The 22,760-nt window shown below is 37.8% G+C and overlaps 1 protein-coding gene across 3 annotated transcripts in view; it reads right to left on the bottom strand.

Annotated features, from left to right (window-relative positions):
- Positions 1-13,895, bottom strand: part of LOC148026403 (uncharacterized) — a 50,640-nt gene extending 36,745 nt beyond the window's left edge. For 2 of the 3 annotated variants that reach the window (XM_087690850.1, XM_087690852.1), the window contains exon 1: positions 13,367-13,895. In XM_087690850.1, the coding sequence (XP_087546976.1) occupies positions 13,367-13,474 (108 nt within the window). In that variant the 5' untranslated portion in view covers positions 13,475-13,895. The remainder of the gene's footprint in view (positions 1-13,366) is intronic. The other variant, XM_087690851.1, reaches the window with a different exon arrangement.
- Between the last annotated feature and the right edge of the window lie 8,865 nt (positions 13,896-22,760).

The raw sequence follows: 22,760 nt of genomic DNA, 5'->3' as shown, positions 1-22,760 counted from the left end.
TAGGGAGGCATGGTGTTTCATATTTCATATGTACGCAAGAGAGCATGAGTGTCAAAATAGCATGATCTGCTGCTATGCCAATTGGTCTCTTAGATATCTTAAAGTTTTGGATGTCTAGTATCAATGTTGGTGAACCTATCAAGTAGTCCACAGTACTTGCCCCTCCTTTGTGATTCCAACATGTCAAATTGTCAGATCCTGGCCATTGTGGCAAACCATTAAAGATGGCTAGTCTATGTGCACTTCCCAAAATCAATAGGTGTGTTCCATGGGTACTCGCTTCTTTATCATGGGCTCTCTTGCGTAGGCCTATTTCATCTATGTCGATCTCTTTGAACATGGCATTATCATGCATATAAAAGTCACTCTGTCTATCTCTTGTGCGTGTATTGAAATCTCCTACTAAAAAAAAAAATGTCCCCAATGCTAGCATATCTCATGATATCCTCATGAAGTACATCAAAGGGTGATCCATCTCATGTGACACAGGTAGAATTTGCAGGAGGAAAGTAGCATATTGCGATGAATATATCCCGTGGTCTTCCTGCATGTATCCTAATCCATAAATATCGTGCATCATCATCTCTTTTCACTACTTGCACTATCCCTTTGAGGTCTTCCCGGTATAGTATGGCCACATCTCCAAAACCCCTAGTGCTTCCTAGTTTTCTAGCTTTGGTGTGTTTTTGTGTACATTGCTATATCTATGTTTCGGAAGCTACCTTCAAAGTAACCAGCATCCAAGCGTAGGGCTCCATTACAATTCCATATTGACATCCGAAGTGTCTCATAGGCCTCATACCGTCATGAAGTTCTTTTGTCAGTGATGATGACTCGTCCATCTCTATAGACAGCCCACTTTCCCTCTTTGCGAGCCTCCAATACCTTGGGCATGAGTTCTCTGCAATGCGCCATTTGTGTTGGGGTAAGGTCCTCATCCAAATAAATCTTCTCACCCTTGAGGGCTCTCCTCTTGGAGAGAGAGAGAGAGAGACTTGAAATTACGATAATAAACATAAGGCTTAGGAGTTGGAAGATATTGTGTGGTCTAATCTTCATAGGCCAAAAATAGCATGTTTTTTGTATGAAATGGTACAGATACGTAGCGTACGGTACGGTACGAAACGTATGGAACGAATTAGTCCATACGTAGTAGGAATGCAACTATGATTAACCACCATAGAGTAGCAATCATGTATGCTCCCAAAAACGTAGCTATTACCTACGTATGTAATCTCAAAAGAGGGACACTGTAAGTCCCCCAAAACAGAGGATACAAAATAGAAAAGTTGCAAGCATAAAAGAATAGACAAGGGCCCCGAGGCATGGAAGTATGGGGCGTCGGCCAAACTACAACCTCATGACGCATCAATAGAAGCATCATCATCATCAATATCATCATGAGGAGGATCCTCCTCCCCAGCATCATAGGTTGAAGCACCAAGTGAGCTACACCTTGCATCATGGCAAAAGGACGGTGCATGATCATCCAAATCCTCATCTACAATGGCCTCTTGTAAGTCCTACAATGCAATCAATTACTCATCATCCTTTTCATTCTTTAACATAAAACTCGTAACATAAAATAGTCATTCAATATTTAATGTTTAAATGTTAAATATTTCATGAATCAAGCTTAAATCTATTTAATGTTTAATCATTTAAAATGATTAAGCTTAAAGTGGTTTCTATCAGTTTCAACTTTCTTCGTTAATGAGTAGGATGATAATGAAGAGGATTTGTCTATAGTAATTGAAGACTATGACATGGATGAGGAAGAAAGAGGAACTAAGAGGTGATAATTAGTTGACATCCACTCTCATGTATGGTTTTGCACTTATTTACAATTGTTCTTTCTTTGCAATCAGCATATTAATTATGTGTCAAAATCCTTGTATACATCCAAAAGCCCCTTTGAGCTTACGCCTTTTGTAGAACTCTTTTAAAACTTGGAAATTAGAAAGCCTTGATTTTTAACTTATATTCTAAGTTTTAGCTTCGAAGCACCTAGAGTCTAAGCCAGGTCCCCGCCCCCATCCCCTAATAACATGGCGTTTTCATTTTTCCCTACTGGAAATTTGATGTTTCCATTCCCATTTCCGTTTCCACAAATAGAGAAGAAAGATAACTTTAAAGTGAATGATTCAAAAGTGTAAACAAATGAGTATACAAGATTGTCAAAGGCAAAGCAATCAAGATGATTGGAGAGTGATGTCCACCAAAGATAGATCTTGGGATCCACAACCACCAGCCAAAGCTAAATGTGGAAGGGTAATAAGCTAGAAACCAAAATGTAGCAATTTGGAGGCTGAATCTAGCAAACGCAACACCACCACCACCCAGAGATGATGTCATTTGATCATTGGCAGCAACAGCAAGAGATTGGGCGACAGCTGAGGAAAATTGATTTGATGTAAGGCGGCTGCAAATGCAAAAAATGCAGGCAGCTAGGCAGCAAACAAGGCAACAAGCTGATGACGTCAGTAGCAACAGCAAAATACAGCTTGGATGAAGGCGCTAGGTGGCTTGCAACAACTAGAATCAAGTTGTCTGGTGCTGATGTAAACCGGAAAAGAATGTGAGAATGACAATAATTTGAACTTAGCCAACTAGGTCAATTATCACCATGAAAATCAAAAGATAGAAAGAGAAGGGGATTGAGGTGCAGGGGTTGGGGGGGAGAGAGAGAGAGAGACACTCAATACCATGTTGAGAGGGGAACTAGCCCCTCCCCCCTATACAAGTATTTATTGAAACAAACCACGAATGCCAATGCTTGAACCATATATAAAGGGCTGATTTGCTACAATTCTGAAAATTAGAGATTTGAAACTCTAATTTCTGTATACTCCGAGCAGCAAGCTGATTTTTTTCTTTAGTGCTTGGACTACATCACATGAAAAAGCTTTAGTCATCTCGGCTTTTTAGTCGATCTGATCACCCAACTAAACTTGTAATTTATCTTTGACATCTTTCCATTTGAGTTATCTTCAAAAATAGTAACTTCCTAAATTTTAGGAGTCACCAAATTTAGATTCTGGAGAGCTAAATTATGTAGATTCACCTGTTTATGATTTGTTTCTTTGATCATGAGCACCTCCTTTCGCTTTTTGAAACCACTCATTATATCAACTTCCAATCAATGTTACTATCCACGTGAAAAATTTTAGTCATCTGGGTTTTCTGGTCAATCTGATCACCCGACTAAACTTGTAATTTATCTTGGGCATCTCATCAATGATGACCAAATTATAATTCTAGGGCATTCTAGCCATCAGCCAACCTTGAATAAAAAGACAAACATTTAACCATATTTTGGAACACTTAAATAATATAAATCACCTTTCAAAGTAAATGAGCATCAAATTATTTTGAGTCGTTGAGTCAATAGGTCTTCGTAACAATTGATATACAAAAGGTTGGTTACATCCCTCCCTCTTGAAACCTATCTTGTCCTCAAGACGATTATTAAAGTATTTTTGGTCCTACAGCTTATTCATAAGCTGCAAGTATTTTGGGGTTGTCTTCAAAATACTCTTCTAGCATCCATTTAGAATCTAAACGAGAGTAATTTTTAAATTTCAAAAGGATCTTTCTAGAAATGTTCCTTGCTTGTTTCCTCATCATATGAAAAAAATTTCTCTGGTTGAGGTCTCTCTTCTTTTTCATCTACTTCAAGTGGATCCTCTATTATTGGTTTCAATGCTGGAGGCCCTTGAAAAGGCTGCAAAATATGGATATGAAAAACATTGTGAGTTCTCTAATCTCTCAAAGTTGTAACATGTAACTGACATGAGGACATGTATTTTTGAAACCTCACTTAACATGTGGATTAATTTTTTATCATATGGTTTAAGTAAATGTTGCACATGTGAGGTGTGACCTAGGTGAGAGTAAATTTACAAGCTTGAAACTCGAGAAAATCACTAGATGTCAAAGGCAAAAGTTACTATAGGTTATGCCACACAAGTACTTTGTGGTATCTTATACCAATTGTTAGCCTAGATCATTCATTTGGCCATAAGTGTCAATTGTGACACTAGAGAAGTAATATTTAATGATACCTAACACCAATGTAATGGTCAAAGATGACATAAAGTCGCTCAGAAATAAAAGTTACCTAGACAATTTAATTATTAGCCCATTAGATTATTTTTTTGGGCATTGAAATAATTATTAGATTAATTTTCAGTATTTAGAGACTAGAAAGAGACTTTTAGTACATTCAATCTACAAGAGAGAGGGAGAAGATGCTACTGATCTGATTTGCAGTCATTGGAGGACCTTCTGAGCAACCAGGGGGAAGAGAAGACCAATCAATAGCAAGTGACAGCATCTACAGGCTGTTGAAATAGAGGAGTAAGAGTAAATGACTAATTTTCTTCAGTTCTTCATGAAAAAAGTCTAAGTTTTCTCTCCTCAGCATTATCTCTCATCTCCCAGCCTTTCTATAGCCTTGCTCCGAAGATGACAGCATTGAGATCACTAGAGGTTGAGAAATTTCAGATTTCTCTGTTGTAAATTAAGTTAAAGAAATACTAAAAGAGACGTTAATTTTTCGACCAACAAGATGTCCATTATCCAAGATTATAAGTTAATTTACATTTCTCGGTTTTATAATAAATGTTACTATTGTAACTAGGTTGTAATCAAAGAATTACCACCCATCCACGGAAGGAAGATTGGTTTCATGGTTCCATTGTTGTTTAGTCTAGTTAGGATACCTGGCTTTTACCCAAGCAACCCAAGTTCTGCATCTGCATCCCCGAATGCTTATGGGGCTCAAGGAATAAATGTTGATCATGTAAATGCTTCGTTTGGCGCTGGTTATGATGTAAATTCAGTAAATGCACCCTTTTTGCAGCAGCCAATGTTTACAACTTGACATACAAAAGGGCAGTAAAAGACTATAATGAGGATGGAAAAGCAATGAAGTTTGAGTCCTTCAATGGTACACAAGATGTGACATTAATGTGACATTAAAAGTAATACTTAATGTTACATTAATGTCATAAGTGTGGAATGTGACATTAAAAGGGATATTTAATGTTACATTAAGGTAAATTTAGGGGAACATGCACGAGAATGACCGTCCGGGCTCTTGGGCGCCCGAACGGGTCAAGGGGAGCCTAGAGAGTAAGGGAGTCCAGGAATAGTAGGACTCCAGTAAGTTGACGGCTGGCAAAGAGATAAGATGGAGGGCCAGCACTTATCTAGGCGTAGCTGGGAGGTGAAGAACTCTCGTGCTTCCATCAGTCTGAAGAAATCTATCTCCCGTAATCTAACATTGGTATCAGAGCCTATGTTTCTGATCATTAAGAATCTGTCAGGCCGTCAGTCAAGAAGCGGGCCATCAGTTAGAAGTGTTCTGTTCCGTCGCATGAGAAAGCGTGTCGTTTACCCTGTCCCGTCGCGTGCAGTACTTCCGCCCTGCCCCGTCACATAAGAAAACCGTCACGCGATTTGACGGAGTATTTCCGCCCTGCCCCGTCACATAAGAAAACGGGCCGCGAAGAAAAAATTAAAAGGAGAAGCCACGTCACGTCACATTAATGTGACCATTTCATTGCGGGCAGGAAACGATTACACCATATCAAGGCGACCCGTCTCGTTACGGACAGAAAAGAATAATAATAAAAAAACGTAAGGACCAGGGTCACGAAGACCAACTAGGACCAGGCGAGCAGCCACCAACATCCGCGAGGACCAGGAGTGGAGTCGCCAGCATTCGCGAGGACGAACCAGATCAGAAGTGGAGCTGCCAGTATCAGATTGCTGTTGACAGATAGGACTGCTTCTGAGGCGGATAAGACTGCGACTGCTGCGAGACAGGCAGAAAACTTCATATATAACTGAAGCCACAGCCTGCCATAAAAAATCAGGGAAGTATTTTATCTTGTATGCAAATTTCTTATTTTTGCTTTCCAATTCCAGTGTATTAATGGCGGAAAAAGGGAAAGAAAGGGTAATGGAAAGTCCTAGTTCCGGGGATCAACCTATGGCAGATCCCCATGAACCAGACATACAAGAAGAACAATGGGAAGAATTTTTTGCCACGAGAGAGCAATTTGATGATCTTTCTGCTCGTGTGCAAACTCAAGGGGTTCAAATGGAGTTTTTAACTCAAACACTTACTGAAATAAAATCTCAACTAACTTTATTGTTGGAAAGAGATAAGAATAAAATAGAAATCTCGGATGTCCCATCTTCATCGAAAGATTTAGATGTGACTATGCGAGATCCTAAGGAACCCCAAACCTACCATAAATTGAGGGATAATCCGGTTTTAAAGGATATGAAACCACCTCAATTTTACGGGGAGGAAAAAGGTAGGAATAAAGATACAATCTTTAATTTCCTCCAAAAATGGGAAGATTTACATAAATTAAAAAATACACCACCACATCTCCAAGCACTGGAGGCCAGTTTAACTTTGGGCCCCAAAGCATATAAGTGGTGGCGAACCTTAAAGGAGGCGAATAAAATACCTGAAACTTGGGCTCAATTTGAATCCGTATTTTTAAAAGAATTTCTTCCTGAAAATGAAATGGAAAGAAATTGGGAAGATTGGGATTATGTCAGACAAAAGGGACGACCCCTACTGACATATTTGGAGGAATATCGTGAGATAATCCTCAAACTAGAAGGAATTGATGAATTCCAAAAAACAAGAGGATTCATTAGGAGACTGGATAAAGCCTGTAAAAAGGAAGTAAAACAGAGTTTGCCTAAGACGCTTGAAGAAGCAATTAAATTTGCATTAATTTATGAAGATAGTACGCGTCCAGGTACACTCACCAGTCTCACTGATATGGAGCCCAAGTCTAAGGAATTAGAAACCTCAAAATTTGTGGGCAAATTTAAAAGAAAAATGCCATTTTTCAAAGGTAAAAAACAACCTTTTGAAAAGAAACCATATATGAGGCCAAAGCTAAGTCCTGATGACTTTGATAAGGCCAAAAAACAAAAATTGTGTTTTAATTGCCTATCCCCTAACCATGCTGCTTGGAATTGCCCTCAAAAGAAAAAGGGGGAAGACAAAGAAAAGGACAAGGGCAAGGGAAAAGAAAAACAAATCCATGTAGTGCAGACCTTAGAATTAACGGGCCATGAAAAGTATAAATCTTTAGAGGTCTTGCACATGGATGTACAACATAAGTGTTGTATGTCAACTTCTTTGTGGCAGCCTACCTTTGGGCCACATGATTTACTTAGAGTACATGGATTGATAGCTGGAAAACGGGTTAGAGTCATGATTGATGACTCTGCCACACATAATTTTATAAATTATGCACTTGTCAAAAAATTGAAACTTCCCCAACAAAACAGTGAGCATCAATACGTTGTGCGTATGATGCAAGGCCAAGACAATAAAATATGGGATACAATGGTATCCAATTTGGAAATCGAGATTCAAGGATATAAAGATAAGCTTGATTTCCAAATAATGAACATGGAAAGAGATGACATTGCTCTAGGGAGGGAGTGGCTATGGGGATTGGAACCATCCTTAAAACGTAGCTATCACCATAATACACTGGAATTTGAAAGGGATGGTAAGATTTTTGTCATTCAAGGTGAACATGAAGTATCTGATAATCCTTTGCTGTGTTCTACTGAAGTTCAGAAGCTGATAAAGAAGGAAGTTTGTGAGGTATATATGCTATGGTCTCTTCCTGTACAGAGTACTTTTACTTTCTGTAATATAAAGCAACAATTTTCCTATGTTTGCGAATTGAATGTTAATAATGAATTGAATCGTTTGTTAGATGATTTTAAAGATGTGTTTCCTTCTGATTTACCTAGTGGCCTTCCACCAAATAGGGGTGAAATAAATCATCCAATTGATATAAATAAGGATACACACCCAATTTCAAAACCACCATATAGGTTAAGTGAAACACAGCATCAAGAAGTTGAAAGACAAATTAAGGATTACCTGGATAAAGGGTTTATTCAACCCAGTAATTCACCTTGGGCTTCACCAATTTTATTGGTAAAGAAAAAAGATGGTTCTATGCGACTTTGTGTTGACTATAGAGCACTTAATAAAATAACGGTGAAGAATAAATTTCCTATGCCCAGAATGGAAGATCTTTTTGATCAATTGCAAGGGGCAAAATTCTTCACAAAGATAGACTTAAGATCAGGTTATCACCAAATAAGAATTAAGGCACAAGATATTTCCAAAACGGCATTTCGTACTAGATACGGGCATTATGATTTTTTGGTGATGCCTTTTGGACTCACTAATGCACCAGCTACCTTTATGAAGCTGATGAATAGTGTTTTACCGCCCTATCTAGGACATTTTGTAGTAGTCTTTTTGGATGATATCTTGATCTTTAGTAAATCAAGAGAAGAACATTTGGAACACTTATTATTAGTATTCCAACTGTTAAGAACACGTTCCCTTTATGCAAAGAAAACTAAATGTAAATTCTTTGCACAAGAGGTCAAATATTTAGGGCATATAATCTCGAAAGAGGCAATCAACATGGATCCAGAAAAAGTAAGGGCAATTATTGAATGGCCACCTCCACGGAACCTGGAAGAGCTGCAATTATTGAATGGCCATCTCCACGGAACCTGGAAGAGCTGCAGATCTTCCTAGGTTTATCTGGATTTTATCGTAGATTCATTCGAGATTATGCCAAAACAGCTATTCCAATGACAGACCAACTTAAAGGGAAAGGGAAAAGTTTTAATTGGGGAACAGACCAAAATGAAAGTTTTCAAAAACTTAAGGTAGCTATTGCTACAGCTCCAGTATTATTAATAGTGGATCCCAATAAACCATTTGTGGTTGAAGCTGATGCCAGTGACAAGGCAATAGGCGCGGTCTTATTACAAGAAGGTCGACCAGTTGCTTTTGAAAGCAAGAAATTAGATCGTGCAAAACAGAATTATTCTGTTTATGAGAGGGAGCTGTATGCAATAGTACATGCAATGAAGAAATGGAGGCATTATTTGTATGGTGCCAAACTTTTGATTTTATCGGATCATGAAAGCATTAAGTGGCTTAATGATCAACCAGATTTACATGGGCGTAAAGCCAGATGGGCCGAACTCCTCCAAGAGTTCGACTATGAAATAAGATATAGAAAAGGAAAGTATAATATAGTAGCTGATGCACTCAGCAGAATGCCCATCATTAATGAATTGAGTTTTACTCAGTTCACTTCCAGCTTGCTTGAATCTTTAAAAGGGAAATGCCAGGTTGATCCGGCATATTCCAACATATGGGAAGCAATAAAAAATGGGGATCCAAATGAAAGTGCTTCTACTAAGGAAGGAATATCTGAAGATGTTCAACTAGGAAATGGAGCATCAGGGGTTGCTCAAACTAGATTCAAGTGGAAGAATTTTACCATTGATAATGGTTATTTACTCTACAAGGGTAGGGTATGTGTCCCGAAAGATATAGAAATAAGGCGCCAGATACTCTTTGAGTGTCATGATACCCCTAGTGCGGGACATCTAGGAGTTAATAAGACTTATAGTCTTATTAAAAGGCAGTTCTATTGGCCTGGAATGAATAAGGACGTCCTTGACTATGTGGTCAAATGTAATAAATGCCAGGTTAATAAAGCTGAAAAATTAAAAATGGGAGGACTTCTCCATCCATTAGAAATTCCTTCGGGAAAATGGGAGAGTATCTCCATGGATTTTATTGTTGCTTTACCTAGAACACAGAGGGGGCACGACTCTGTGTGGGTAATTGTGGATAGGTTAACCAAAATGGCTAGGTTTATTCCAACTTCAACTGATGTTAAAACACCAGAATTGGCTAGGTTGTTCGTAGAGAACATATACCGATTGTATGGCCTTCCGGCAAATATAGTTTCTGATCGGGATAGAAAATTTGATAGCCATTTTTGGCGTGCGGTATTTAGAAAATTGGATACTAAACTTAGCATGAGTACGGCGGATCATCCGCAAACAGATGGGCAAACTGAAAGGGTTAACCAAATTCTTGAAGATATGCTTAGGGCATATGTAAGCAAAAGGCAAACTAATTGGGAAGAGTATTTACCGATAGCAGAGTTTGCATATAACAGTGCCAAACACTCTTCCACTGGATATAGTCCATTTATGTTGATGTATGGGTTTCAGCCCAGAGCTCCTTTTGCAGTAGGACTGCATAAGGAAAAGGTTCAAGCAGCTAAAGACTTTTTGGAGGATATGAATAATATGTTAAAATTTGCTCAAGAAAATATTAAAAAGGCTCAAAGTCGAGCTAGAGCATATGCAGATCCTCACCGAAGAGACATCTCCTTTGAAGAAGGAGAATTGGTCTATCTTAAGGTGCCTGAACAAACTAAAACTATGAAAAAGGGACATTGTCCAAAGCTTTCACCAAGGTATTGTGGTCCTTTCATAATACTTAAAAGGGTGGGAGAATTGGCTTACAAGCTCCAACTACCTGCTGGTAGTAAAATACATCCAGTTTTTCATGTAAGCAAACTAAGGAAGAAGCTGGGTGATTTGGATAATCTAATCTTAAATGATGATATTGAGGAGTTATTCTATGACCAATCTAATCCACATGAACCAGAAAAAATATTAAATGTTCGTAATAGACGAACGAGGAATACTATTTATCAAGAATGTTTGGTTAAGTGGAAAGATTGTTCAGAGGAAAGCTCAACATGGGAGCGAGTAAGTACTTTAAAGAAAAGGTTTCCCGATTTACAGTTAGACCTTCCAAATATCGTTTTCGAGGACGAAACCGATTCTTAAGGGGAAGGAAATGTGACATTAATGTGACATTAAAAGTAATACTTAATGTTACATTAATGTCATAAGTGTGGAATGTGACATTAAAAGGGATATTTAATGTTACATTAAGGTAAATTTAGGGGAACATGCACGAGAATGACCGTCCGGGCTCTTGGGCGCCCGAACGGGGTCAAGGGGAGCCTAGAGAGTAAGGGAGTCCAGGAATAGTAGGACTCCAGCAAGTTGACAGCTGGCAAAGAGATAAGATGGAGAGCCAGCACTTATTTAGGCGTGGCTGGGAGGTGAAGAACTCTCGTGCTTCCATCAGTCTGAAGAAATCTATCTCCCGTAATCTAACACAAGATAGGCTAAAAGCTTTGACTTTCATTTAACAATTTGATGTAGCCTATTCAAGGAGGGAACTTCACCAAGTCCTCAAAGATTCAAAAGGCGGTCACTTTTTTATGAGGAAATGCATTATAATGGTGGTCCACTCTTTTGATATAAGGTAGAGCACCATCGACGTGGGAATTCAAGCAAATATTTGCATCAAATTGATTAGCAAATACTTTTGAGGTGGACATCATGACAACTTGGAATAAGTTGGATGCTAAGGAATGTAAGAATTTGAAGTAATATAATAAGAAATTTTGGGATGTACTATTGCCTATTGCTTCTTATTGCCCGGTACCCCTTCATGAGCAAGTGGAAAAATATGTTTGCGGGCTGCCCAAAGGAATCAAGGATTTTTGCATTAAATCCACCGTGTCTAGTATATCTTAGCTCATAGAGACTACTGCTACAGCCAATATTTTGTTGCGTGAAAAAGATTCAAGCTTCCTAAAGAGTGGGGAGAAGCCGAATAAAAGTTGTTTAAGGCTAAGAAAAGAGGAAAATTTGAAAATCGGACTAAAAAGAGGCCAAAACAGCACTACATTTCACTTGCTTTTTTGTGGCTAACCGACCCATATTCTTGGGCCCCTCTAGAGCTAGCAAATTCAAAAATTTTGGCATTCCTTTTCAACCAATAGCTTCCCCCTCCACTATTAGTCACTCAAATACTCATCCTTCAACACAACTGCTTCAATCTAAAGAGAGGGAGATTTGCCGTTGACTCACTGCCCATACCTTTATACTAACTTCTAGCTTTGATATATGGATTCCATTTCCTGAGCATATTCTCTTTAAGCTCTTGTGTTCTTACAATGTTCCTTATTGTTCATTGTATTCTGCAATCTATTACAGTAGTGTCTCTTTGCTTCCATTGCTCCACAATTCCCTGGCAATATTATGGCTTACACATGCATCTCTGAGTTATAAGAAATCTTAAAAGCTCTCTAATAGGTAGCACTTTAAAAACCACAAATCCCAACAAATCAAAGGGTCAAAACTATACAAAAACATTATCATCCCTACAAGTTGTGATCCCTCATCTTTCCCCCATTGCCATGAATCACAAAGTTATAAGCCAGCCCATAGCTCTCTAATATCTAGATCAACTAAAGTGGCACAAAGTCTCTTTGCCAGACCTCTTCAATCAAGCAGCCTAGACAAGAACCTTTCAAGAAAACTCAAAATGACCCATGATCAAGCTAAGTAATGCATAAGATTAGACCAATGTCAAGACCATGATAGGTGTCCCTAGTGGCCACCCAAAGCAATAGGCATAACTTAAAGCTCATGATCTCATTGTAATGAGTCCGACTACAAGGCTACAATCAACCACTTTCCTCTTCTCTTGTTTTCCACACACATACATTTAGTAATGAGCCCAACAACAAGGCTACAATCAACCACTTTTCTCTTCTCTTGTTTTTCGCACACCTACATTCAGCCCCTTTGCTTTTGTAACATTCTCATATGTGCATTGTCGCTACCTATTGTTGGAACAATTATCTGGACAATAACTTGCTTATTGAAATTACTTTTTTCCACACTAGATCCATCCATGTCAACTACACATTCTCAAGGTCATTGTAGATTGTTTGTCAACATCTGCGTTGTGACAATCTTCAAAATTGACCGTGCTAAATTCAAACTGAAACAGTATGCCCGTGGCAGGGAATGTGAAACTTGATGAAGCATTTTCCTGCTAAACCAGTATTGAATGCAACTCTAGAGATCGTCTTCAAAGCCTTCTCCAAAGGATGCAGCATGCTGCCAAGCCAGGCCGTACACAAGAATCTAATACTTCTACAGGTTGGCCCACTAGCACGGATTGCAGGAACGTTGGTCGGTCTCAGCGTTTCTTTCCTTTATGAAGTATTTTCAAAATCTCCAACATGCTGCTTCGGACCTGCTGTCACTCAAATGCCTCCTTTCAAAGGATCAACCGCACATGCCAGGCATTGCGTTAAGCCTTCAATGTAGTGAAAGATACACTCTACGCACACGGGATTTGCCCCTGATTCTCGCAGTGGCATGCTAAATGCGACCAATCCAAATGCATCAACCAAAACAGGCTGCGTCATTCGAGAAAAGGTATGAGACTTGCTGAACACCGACTACCACAACGACTGAAATGTTCGGCCATAGGGTGAAGCCTTGACCCCGCCAGGCAAACACGTAAAGAAAACCTACACATAAACAGCTAATTTTTGAATTTAGATAACAGAGAAGATAACAAAGAGCGATGGCAACTTACTGTGATGAAGGAAAGCAGGGGCGCGCTCAAAGAATCAGCGTCAGCAAGAGCTTCTTCGTGGAGGAGTTGTTGATGTTGTTGCCTCCTCCTGAGGCCGCCTGAGGACATGGTTCATGTGGCTGGACGGAGGGGAGCAAGGAAGAATCTCTATTGTCGGTGAGAGGGAAGGAAGGGAAGGTGTGGATCGGGGAGGGGGCCGGTGGCTGGCTACGGCAAGCATGGTGGCGGGGGAGGGGAAGAAGGCATGGCGGAGGAGGCTTGGGGATTGTAAGGAGAAGGGAACGGGGATGGAGGAAGGAGCGAGAAGATCGAGAAGGAGGGAGGGAGGAAGGCAAGCAGGAAGGCAGGCACCAGAAAGGCAGCGCGAGAGAGAGAGAGAGAGAGAGAGAGAGAGAATAAACCTCTCCCAAAAAGGGGAGGGCCTTGATGATGTAAAATTAGCCTGCAGGAGGACTGGATTCGGCTTTGGTGTTTTGCTGTTGGATCCCTGCCCCTGCAGGCACCGGGTCCCCTTCACCCAAGCATCAGCCCCCCAAGCGGGGCTTCACACACGAGTTCTCCATTACTACTAACAAGCCTTTCGCACAAGGCGTAGTTAGCATTTAACGAGCAATGTTTGCTCCACACTTATGTGGTCCACATCACCTTCCTTCGTTATCAGAATTAAACCCATGGTTTGTAACTCGACCATCCATCACTGCTCCTATAGTAGGAACCCAGTCCCCTTACACCCAAGCATCAGCCATCCAAACGCACTTTCACATGTGAGTTCTCCGTTACTAATAACAAGCATTTCACATAAGGCATGGTTGGCTTTTAACAAGCAATGTTTGCTCCACGCGTACGTGGTCAACATCACTTTCCCTCTTTATCACAACTAAGCCCATGGTTTGTAACTCAACCATAGATTCCTTCACACAAGGTGTGGTTAGCTTTTAACAAGCAACAGTTGCTCCACACATATGTGGCCAATGTCACTTTCCCTCTTTATCAGAAGTAAGCCCATGGTTTGTAACTCAACCACAGATCCCTACCCCTCTAGGCATTCGGTCCCATCCACCCAAGCAAGTTTTCACACACAAGTTCTCCATAACTAATAACACAAGGCACATTTAATGAGCAACATTTGCTCCATATGTATGTGGTCGACATCACTTTCCCTCTTTATTGAAATTAAGCCCATGGTTTATAACTTGACCAAAAGAGGCAAAGTCTGCCTACTTGTGTCTATTGAACTACTCACTATTGACTGTTAGTTCTCTTATCTCATGATTTTTCCTTAGACTACCTTTGGTGACAAAAGCAAGCCGACAAATTGGATCAAATTTTATGGGGGAACATGCAGACGTAGTCATAGGCATTAGTTCACCATTTAAACTCATCATACATGTGAAAATCCTCTAAATGCAACTTAATTTCAAATATGCCTTGAGAAATCTAGAACCAATGTTCACAAAAACTAAGGTTTAATGTAAACGAAATGCCAAAATTCGAAATGCCTTCAAAATTGAAAGAAGTTAGTTTGAAACCTTGGACTCTAAGACATCCTTAGTTACAAAAGTTAGTTTGAAACCTTGAACTTTAGGAAATTCTTAGTTACAAAAATAGCAAACGTGATTTGATTTAAAAATTCCTCCAAAATCTTGAGGTAAATGTGTTTGCATTTGCTATCACTAACTTTTTTTGTGAAATGCTAGTTTGAAATCACCTTTGCAAACTATTACATCCTATTGTGCGGTGACTAGTGTCATAATGATGGGAAAACAGGGAGATATATAGAAAATCCATAAGTCACTAATGTGAGGATGAGAGGAAAACTATCTAGTTGACATTTTTTGTGACGTTTTTTCATATGATTAAAGGTACCACACAATGCCCCAACACGTTGACAAGTCTTGAGTTATCCATCGAGCTTGAACTCAAGACTTTATCAAACTTGCACAACCATTTTACCAATCAACCTACACATTGTTGGTGAAACTATCAAGTTAACTTTTGCTACTTAGAAAGCTTTGCCAAAGGAACAGAGTCACCTATTTTTTGCAAGATTCTTTCTCAAACTCACCCAGCATGAAGGGAAACAAAGTAACAAGGTTTTTTTTGTTTTCCTTTTCAAACTCACCATGGGGATTGGGCTTTTTTAAAAATTCTATAAATAGTCATTAGAAACTAGAAGCATAATTTCATATGTAGTGCCATTCACATGTAAGGGTAACCTAAAGTAAAGGGATCAATACTTTTACCACCCTCAAAAATTTCTAAAATGTCGGATCTAGAGCATGGCAGGAGCTATGGAGGTTGGAAGATGAAGATTAAAATCATCTTGACATGGACAATGAGTAGACAACTATTACACAAGTGAATTGGGTTCCAAGTTGGAGGCTTGGACTCATAAAGACAATCTTGTGTATTGGACTGACAATGACACTAACTAAAAGAGGAAAGCATCATGATATTGTATTCATCATTATGAAAGTGATAGTCAAGTACAATGCTTTATAGAAGTTGGGTTGTTCCACTCTCCTCACTGTGCATATGGGATTCAGGACATCTCTTCCTAGAGCATACATCATTTGTCTATTTCTCAACACCCCCCCTCATATGATGAGTCCCTACACTTGCTGGCTTTTGCCCCCCTACATGGTGACATGGCCTAGGAAACTATCTCATAGGTAGCCTAGTCAACTTAAAGCTTGAAACTTTACATCTTTGGCAAGGGTTTTTACAAAGCAAATCCACTAAGGGAAAAATAGAGATCCACTATGGGAAAAACATATGAAAGATACGATGAAAATTCTTTAGAACAATTTATTAGAGTTGTTGATGGTAGTGGAAGCTTCTTCTTCTTCTTCATGAACTAGTTCTGGTGGTGATCATTTTGCATCTGTTGTGCTCTTTTCTTATGGAAACATCCACAGGCTATATGGCCAGTCTTGCCATAGTAATGACATATAATTCGATCCTTGTTGTTGTTGGTGTTGAGTCCTTGACCACGGCCTCTTGCTCCATAAGTGCCCTTGGTGTACAAGAGATTGTTGTTGGTGGTGTGTTCCTTTGCATCCTTGCTTTTAACTTTGCTTTCTCCATTAAGTAGTGAATGCTCAATATCTTTAAGTGAGAGACTTGGAACATTACTTAGGGTGGATACAAGATTCTCATATGGATTCTTATTTACACTTGTAAGCAGTACAACTATTGCTTCATCTTCATCAATATTCTTCTTAAGAGTTGCAAGCTGGGTTTTTAAGCTCTTGAACTTGTTAATGTGTATGGTCATAGAAGTACTATCTTTTATATCCAGTTTATAAAACTGCATGAGTAATTTTACCTTTGAATTATTTGCTTGGGTACCAATATCTTTTCAAGTTCCTCCCAAGTAGTTCTAGCATATTTGATGCCAAAGATTTGGTATAGCGCGTCATTACTTAGTCCCTAGGCAATGATGCCTAGTGCCTTGTTATTCATCTTCTTCCGTTATTTGGTTTTGGGTGGAGCTATTACAAGGATCCTGCTTTCTGAATCTTCTTTCCCACCATCTGCATCATTTTCATCATCTTCAAAGCGATCCCAGAGGTCTTTCCTCATGAGGTGGTACATGGTCTTTTCCTTCCATGCACGGAAGCCTTCTCCATTGAACTTTGCTATTTGTTCAAGCTCTGCCATTTTTTATCAGCAGCAAATCAGCCAACAAAAGAGTTGTACTTCAATGTGTCAAGATACACAATATGATTTGTGTTCAACAAAATATTTAACTCATCAAACACTACCAAGGCCTTTTGTTGATAAGTAGAGTGACAAGCTAATTATCACATTTCATGACTCAAATGGCTTACATGGAATCTAGTAGATAGCAAAAGCGCAAATCCAAGTCATGCAACATTCTTGTCCATCCATGCAAAGTTAACAAATCCTGCAATTGTAAAGTCAACTACATCCTACCTTTTTCCTAATAGTTGTTTCTTCCTACACTATTGTTTCCTATTGCATGCTTGCCATGTGAATAATGGAATCTCCATAATCATTAGAATCTACCTTAATATGAATCTAGATAAAAGAGTGGGTTATAGTAAATACACCCTTTTACCCTAGGTTATAGTTGTGCTAGTAATATGACCATCATTGATAGTTATAATGTCATGGAGGGTAGCATAGTTCACAATGCCTTGACTTTTTAAACCACAATTACATCTATCATTTTTCCATTCGCTTCACAAAGTGAGCTCCGTAGGCTATAGCCAAATGTTGCTTAGCCAATTATAGAGGAACTTTTGATCCATAATTGACATGTGTTGATTGATTAGACTACACTAGGGGTTATTAGTTTTGGTGACTTGCCTTTTACTAGCACAACTATCCTATTACACCATAACTCCACTTATAACAATTTAAGGTGCATGAAGCATGGTGCCATTCATAGTCCAAATATTCTCAATCTACATTAATTGAGAAAAGAAGAGAATTCTACACAAATCTATATGTCCACCTCGTTGATTGCAAGTGGCATAAGTGAAGCTTATTATATATCAAATTGAGAGTAATGTCTACACAACCCTGCCTTTCAATAGATGTGAACTAGGATAGCATGTTTAGAACAATCGATTGTTGGCACCTCACAATTGCATTTTAATATGAGCACAATTGTTGAAGTGGTAAGACTTGACTAACTAAAGTGATAATGACATAAAGACAAAGATGAACAACACAAGATACATATTTATGTGACTTTATGGTCTTATCTTTTAAACTACTTTCTTCCTTAGCTTTCATCACATGATTGATGCCCACAAGTTAGGTATAATGCATGACATCCATCTGATATCAACCAAAAGAAATATGTTCCTTGACTGATTACATGGCAAGCCATGAGAGAGAAGTACTTTACGACTCAAGATTGGCCAGTTTAAAGGAGATTAATTAGATGCAATGGTTCAACATAAGAGAAGCATGAGAAGAGCAGATTGTGACCAAGCTTGGAGTTACTTTTACTTATTCCACATGACATACAAAGTTCAACACAAATAAATTTGCTACAAATTTGAGGTTGCAATCAAGAAAATCCCCTTTTTTTTCCAATCATCCAATCGATATAATAGCTACCATGCATTGTTACATCTATCTAAAGCACAACAATGCAACAAATTTACCATGCTGTTTGGGACATACTCTTGTTCACACAACAATACATCAAGCAACTTATAGTGATTGTCATCAAACCCTTCACTATACAATTGTAGGTAATCAATCAAAATTTGAGAGAACAAAAATAGAGCAAAGAGAAATTGAGACAAGCATGCATGACAAGAGAATGAGTGCAATCTTCCCCATGTAAGAGTGAGTGCCCCCCTCATGCATGTATTTATGGATTTTTATTTATTATATTTTTGTTAATAATTAAAAACATCCTTTTAGAATTTTTGCTTTCCTTGCATGAACAGTATGCTTGTTCTAATAAATTTCTAAAATCTAACTTTATAAAAATAATGCACTATCCTTAGGTGATAATACAAAGTCATAATAATAAGTAGTAATTTCACAAATAATTTGCTCCATTTATAAATACCAAAATAGTTGTATTTGCATAACTCCTTTTAATAATCTACTCACCAAAAACACGAAACATTAGAATTCCCTACCATCTATTAGGGCATAATGCAACCTGAGTTACATGTGTGGGCAACATGTAGCAAGTCGCTATTATACAACGAATAGATGGGTCAAAATGTGGAAAAAAAAGTAATAAATAACATTATTTCTATAGCAATAAAATTCACTATCATAACATTCATCTACCCTAATAACATTGCTTAATAAATAGACAAATCGCTCAAGGACGCATGTGTCGCTCATATAGCGAGTTCCTATCTAATCAAGTGCTTTAACATGCCTTTGCTTAAAGTAATTATTTGCCACATAATGAAACTTGATAGGTTGTGCATTAAATAAAATAACTAGTTAATTATATAACAATTTATTATTTGATCTAGTGTATTGAGATTCTTTGCTCCTAAAGCCATTCAAAAAATATGAATTACAAGTCACTCATACCAAGTTGCCCCTTAAAAATGAAAATATATATAGTGAGTTAAACTACAAATTGGAAGCCAATTTGTGTAACCCAACATGCACACACACATATGCATGCATTCTTTTCTTTCTTTTAAAAAATATTTATGCATTTGTATTAATCATTGAATTGGCTTGAAAGTAAACTAAACCTAGTTGTTTTTTAAGATGCTTCATTAGCCTAGATTAAACTTGTAACGAGGATATGTCTCTTATAAAGCATGCAAACCCAAGATCTTAATTACAGCTGCTATTCTTACTTATGGTTATCTTACCAACTACTTGATAGTAATAGTGCTATTCTTACTTATGGTTATCTTACCAAAGCCAATTTATAAAAGCATGATAGATAAAAACAACGAAGCTATCAAATTATGTAGGAAATGGTGATGCCTTTGAAGAATTTGGATAGCAATAAATGACCACTTAACATAATAACATAACCACACTAAAACAATGCCATCAACTACATTACTCCTAGAACCAAAAATTCGCAAAGATAATCATTTGATCTTCGATTTGAGGTCCATTTGTTGGGAAGTTGTATGCTCCATATACACATTGAAAAGGACCAACCTTTACACCAACTTTATTCCTTTCCCTTCTACATCACAACTCACATGGGATGCAGATCGATAAAGGAAAGTACGTATGTTGACAATCAATACTAGCTTACAAAAGTACAAGGTTATAAATCCACTAGTAAACATGCACCCTATGGATGTACATGCATACATAGAGACAAGCTCATGCATGTGCATGCACACACAATTCTACATTGGCAACCTACTATTAGCTAAGGGGATCAACTTTGTATGTCAAACTAAAAGGTTGTATACCTAGGTAACTGCTGCTAGGCTTTCTATCAATGCATAGGGTAAAGTGCCCAATAAATTGTCATCTACCAATCCTCCATTATAACTTTTTTCCCCAAGTGAGTTCCATAAAGATTTTTTAATAGTTAAACTATTTCTATCATATGGAGCTCAAAGAAAAAAAAATGGGGCATTTTGATATTTTTATCAAGTAGCCCTAGTTATAAAATAGTGATAGTGAGGGGCCAATGGAGTGACACTCAAGGATGCATTGCTTTAAGGTTTTAAACATTTTGAAATATAAATAAATTTACATGGCTCGATTGTTTGACTCACATTAAACTCGTCCATAAATTAAAAAATTTGATATCATAATATCAAGTAGCTAAAAAAGTCGCATCTTCTTTGCAGAATTGTCACTCAATAGGAGCATGGTGCATTTTCCTTTTGGGGGTGTCACTTTATTAGCCCCTTTACCCTAAGGGTAGGAAAACTTTCTTTGTTGTATGCTCTCAAATAGATAGATATCTACGAATGTAAGGTAGTATTTTGTGTAAAGAGTAAACAATTTTGCAAATTGTTCAATGCTACAATGATTAGCCACCTCAAGTAGAATAGCTTTATATGCAGCTAGAACTTGGCATTTTTTTCCTACTAGTTTAAAACTTATGTGAACATTGAGAATAACTTCCTTGAGGAGGACCCATAAATGTCCTTAGACACTATGATTGAACAACTTAAACTATCAAAAGAAGAAAGGGAAAAAACTCGCTAATTTGAAAAAAGGGCAAAAAATGGGCCAATAAAATATTGATTACGAGCATGTGACATTAGACCATAACATTTCTATGCTATCAAAACAAACAATTCTTAAAAAGCCATCTTAATTTGTTGGCCCTTTTGGTGTGTGTCATATTGTAGCAATATCATGTGATAAAAATTAAGTGGTATTCCTTAATTGATATTGCCCTCCTCCTTCTTGTAAGGCCTTGAATAGATTTTGATTGTCTCCAATGAGAGCTATAAATAACATTTTTCTCTAATACAGATGCATTTGAGTGTTAATAGGCTTTTTAAGATAAGCTCATCCATTGTGAGCATTTTGGTGTGTTATGGTAACATTAGGTGGAAAGTTTGTTTGAAAAATGTGAACTTTGATTGATATTATAATTAAGATCAAGAGAAATAATGTTTTACATTTCTCATATTAAATTTTGAGCTTAGTTAATTCTTTGTGTGTGTGCGCATGTTGCACGCATGCACGAGGTATGGTGTATGCATGCACACATGCGTGTGTGTTTTTGCATGAGTTTTTTCTTTTTTGACACACACATGAAGGGAAGATATACTTGTACAACATATGTTTGTCCCTTTGTAGAAGTCTAATATCTCATGTCTATGCATGTTTGGGAAGCTAATAAAGTGTATGGATATATGATTTTCAATGCACATGAGTCCATTGAGAAAAGTTTAATGAAATCAATTCTATCGAGATATTCTCATTGTCAATGTTGAGACACACACAAACACCAACAATGGAATAGAAGTCATAATGATTAATGATACCTTTTGACCATAAGAACATGAAGAAATATGGCAAGAGATCACGTTTATTGTGATAAATCAACAAACTTCAAACATTATGCGCATCATGATGTTCACATTCTCAATAAACAAATGACACAAATATTTGTGAGGTTATGTTTACTGTAACACTTTTAGAATGATTTGGTAGCAAACCCAAGTTGGGTAGATTTGCCTCAATGTCATTGTAGCATGAAGAATCAAAGTTTAGGTGTGATGTTTACATGTTTCTACAAATATTTTAAAACCAAAGCAAAGGAGGGTGTCACACTATCGCTCACACATGAGCTAAACATACTCCAAAGTGGAATTATTTGACAAGAAGTTGTTTGTAAAACACAAAGTTCCAAGAAGCTATTTTCTACCATTCTTAGAATGATAGCAATATTTATTGGTGGAACAAGAATTGAAGTTGTAATCTTCCTTTTTACATGTAAAATAAGAATACTGACTCTTATTTGAGTGGGACTTCATCATGTTGTAGTCTCTATTTGTCCATCAAAGCACCATAGAGTATTGGGCTACAATATACATAATTGACTCGTCTCCTCAATTACCATGATTAACGTATTTCTCTCTCTATATTCAATTTATCTTTTTAAGATAGTGCTACCTAATGAGCTAGGAATGACCATAACCAATCTATAATCATTGATTTGCATCTCTTGTTTATCATGTACTTGAATTGACTTAGTTTCAAAGAGCAAAGATAGCATGTATATTCGGAATGTTCTCCTATAAGCACTATGAGCAATAAAGTTGCACTCCCCTACCCCCTTTCATGACTTGACAAACATGTTCTAAATCCCCCCTTTCATGACTTGACAAACAAGATCTAATTTTTTTCCAGAAAGCAAACAAATTATGAGGATAGATGCCTTTGAAATTAAAATATTTTATATCCTTGCTTTATCTTTCCCCTTACAACTGTC

Source organism: Lygodium microphyllum, chromosome 13, assembly GCF_053477565.2.
Source record: "Lygodium microphyllum isolate KBCC chromosome 13, Lygodium_microphyllum_v1.1.10, whole genome shotgun sequence".
Lineage (NCBI taxonomy): Eukaryota > Viridiplantae > Streptophyta > Polypodiopsida > Schizaeales > Lygodiaceae > Lygodium > Lygodium microphyllum.
The sequence above is the reverse complement of the archived record's forward strand: the minus strand, read 5'-3'. Positions and strand labels throughout refer to the sequence as shown.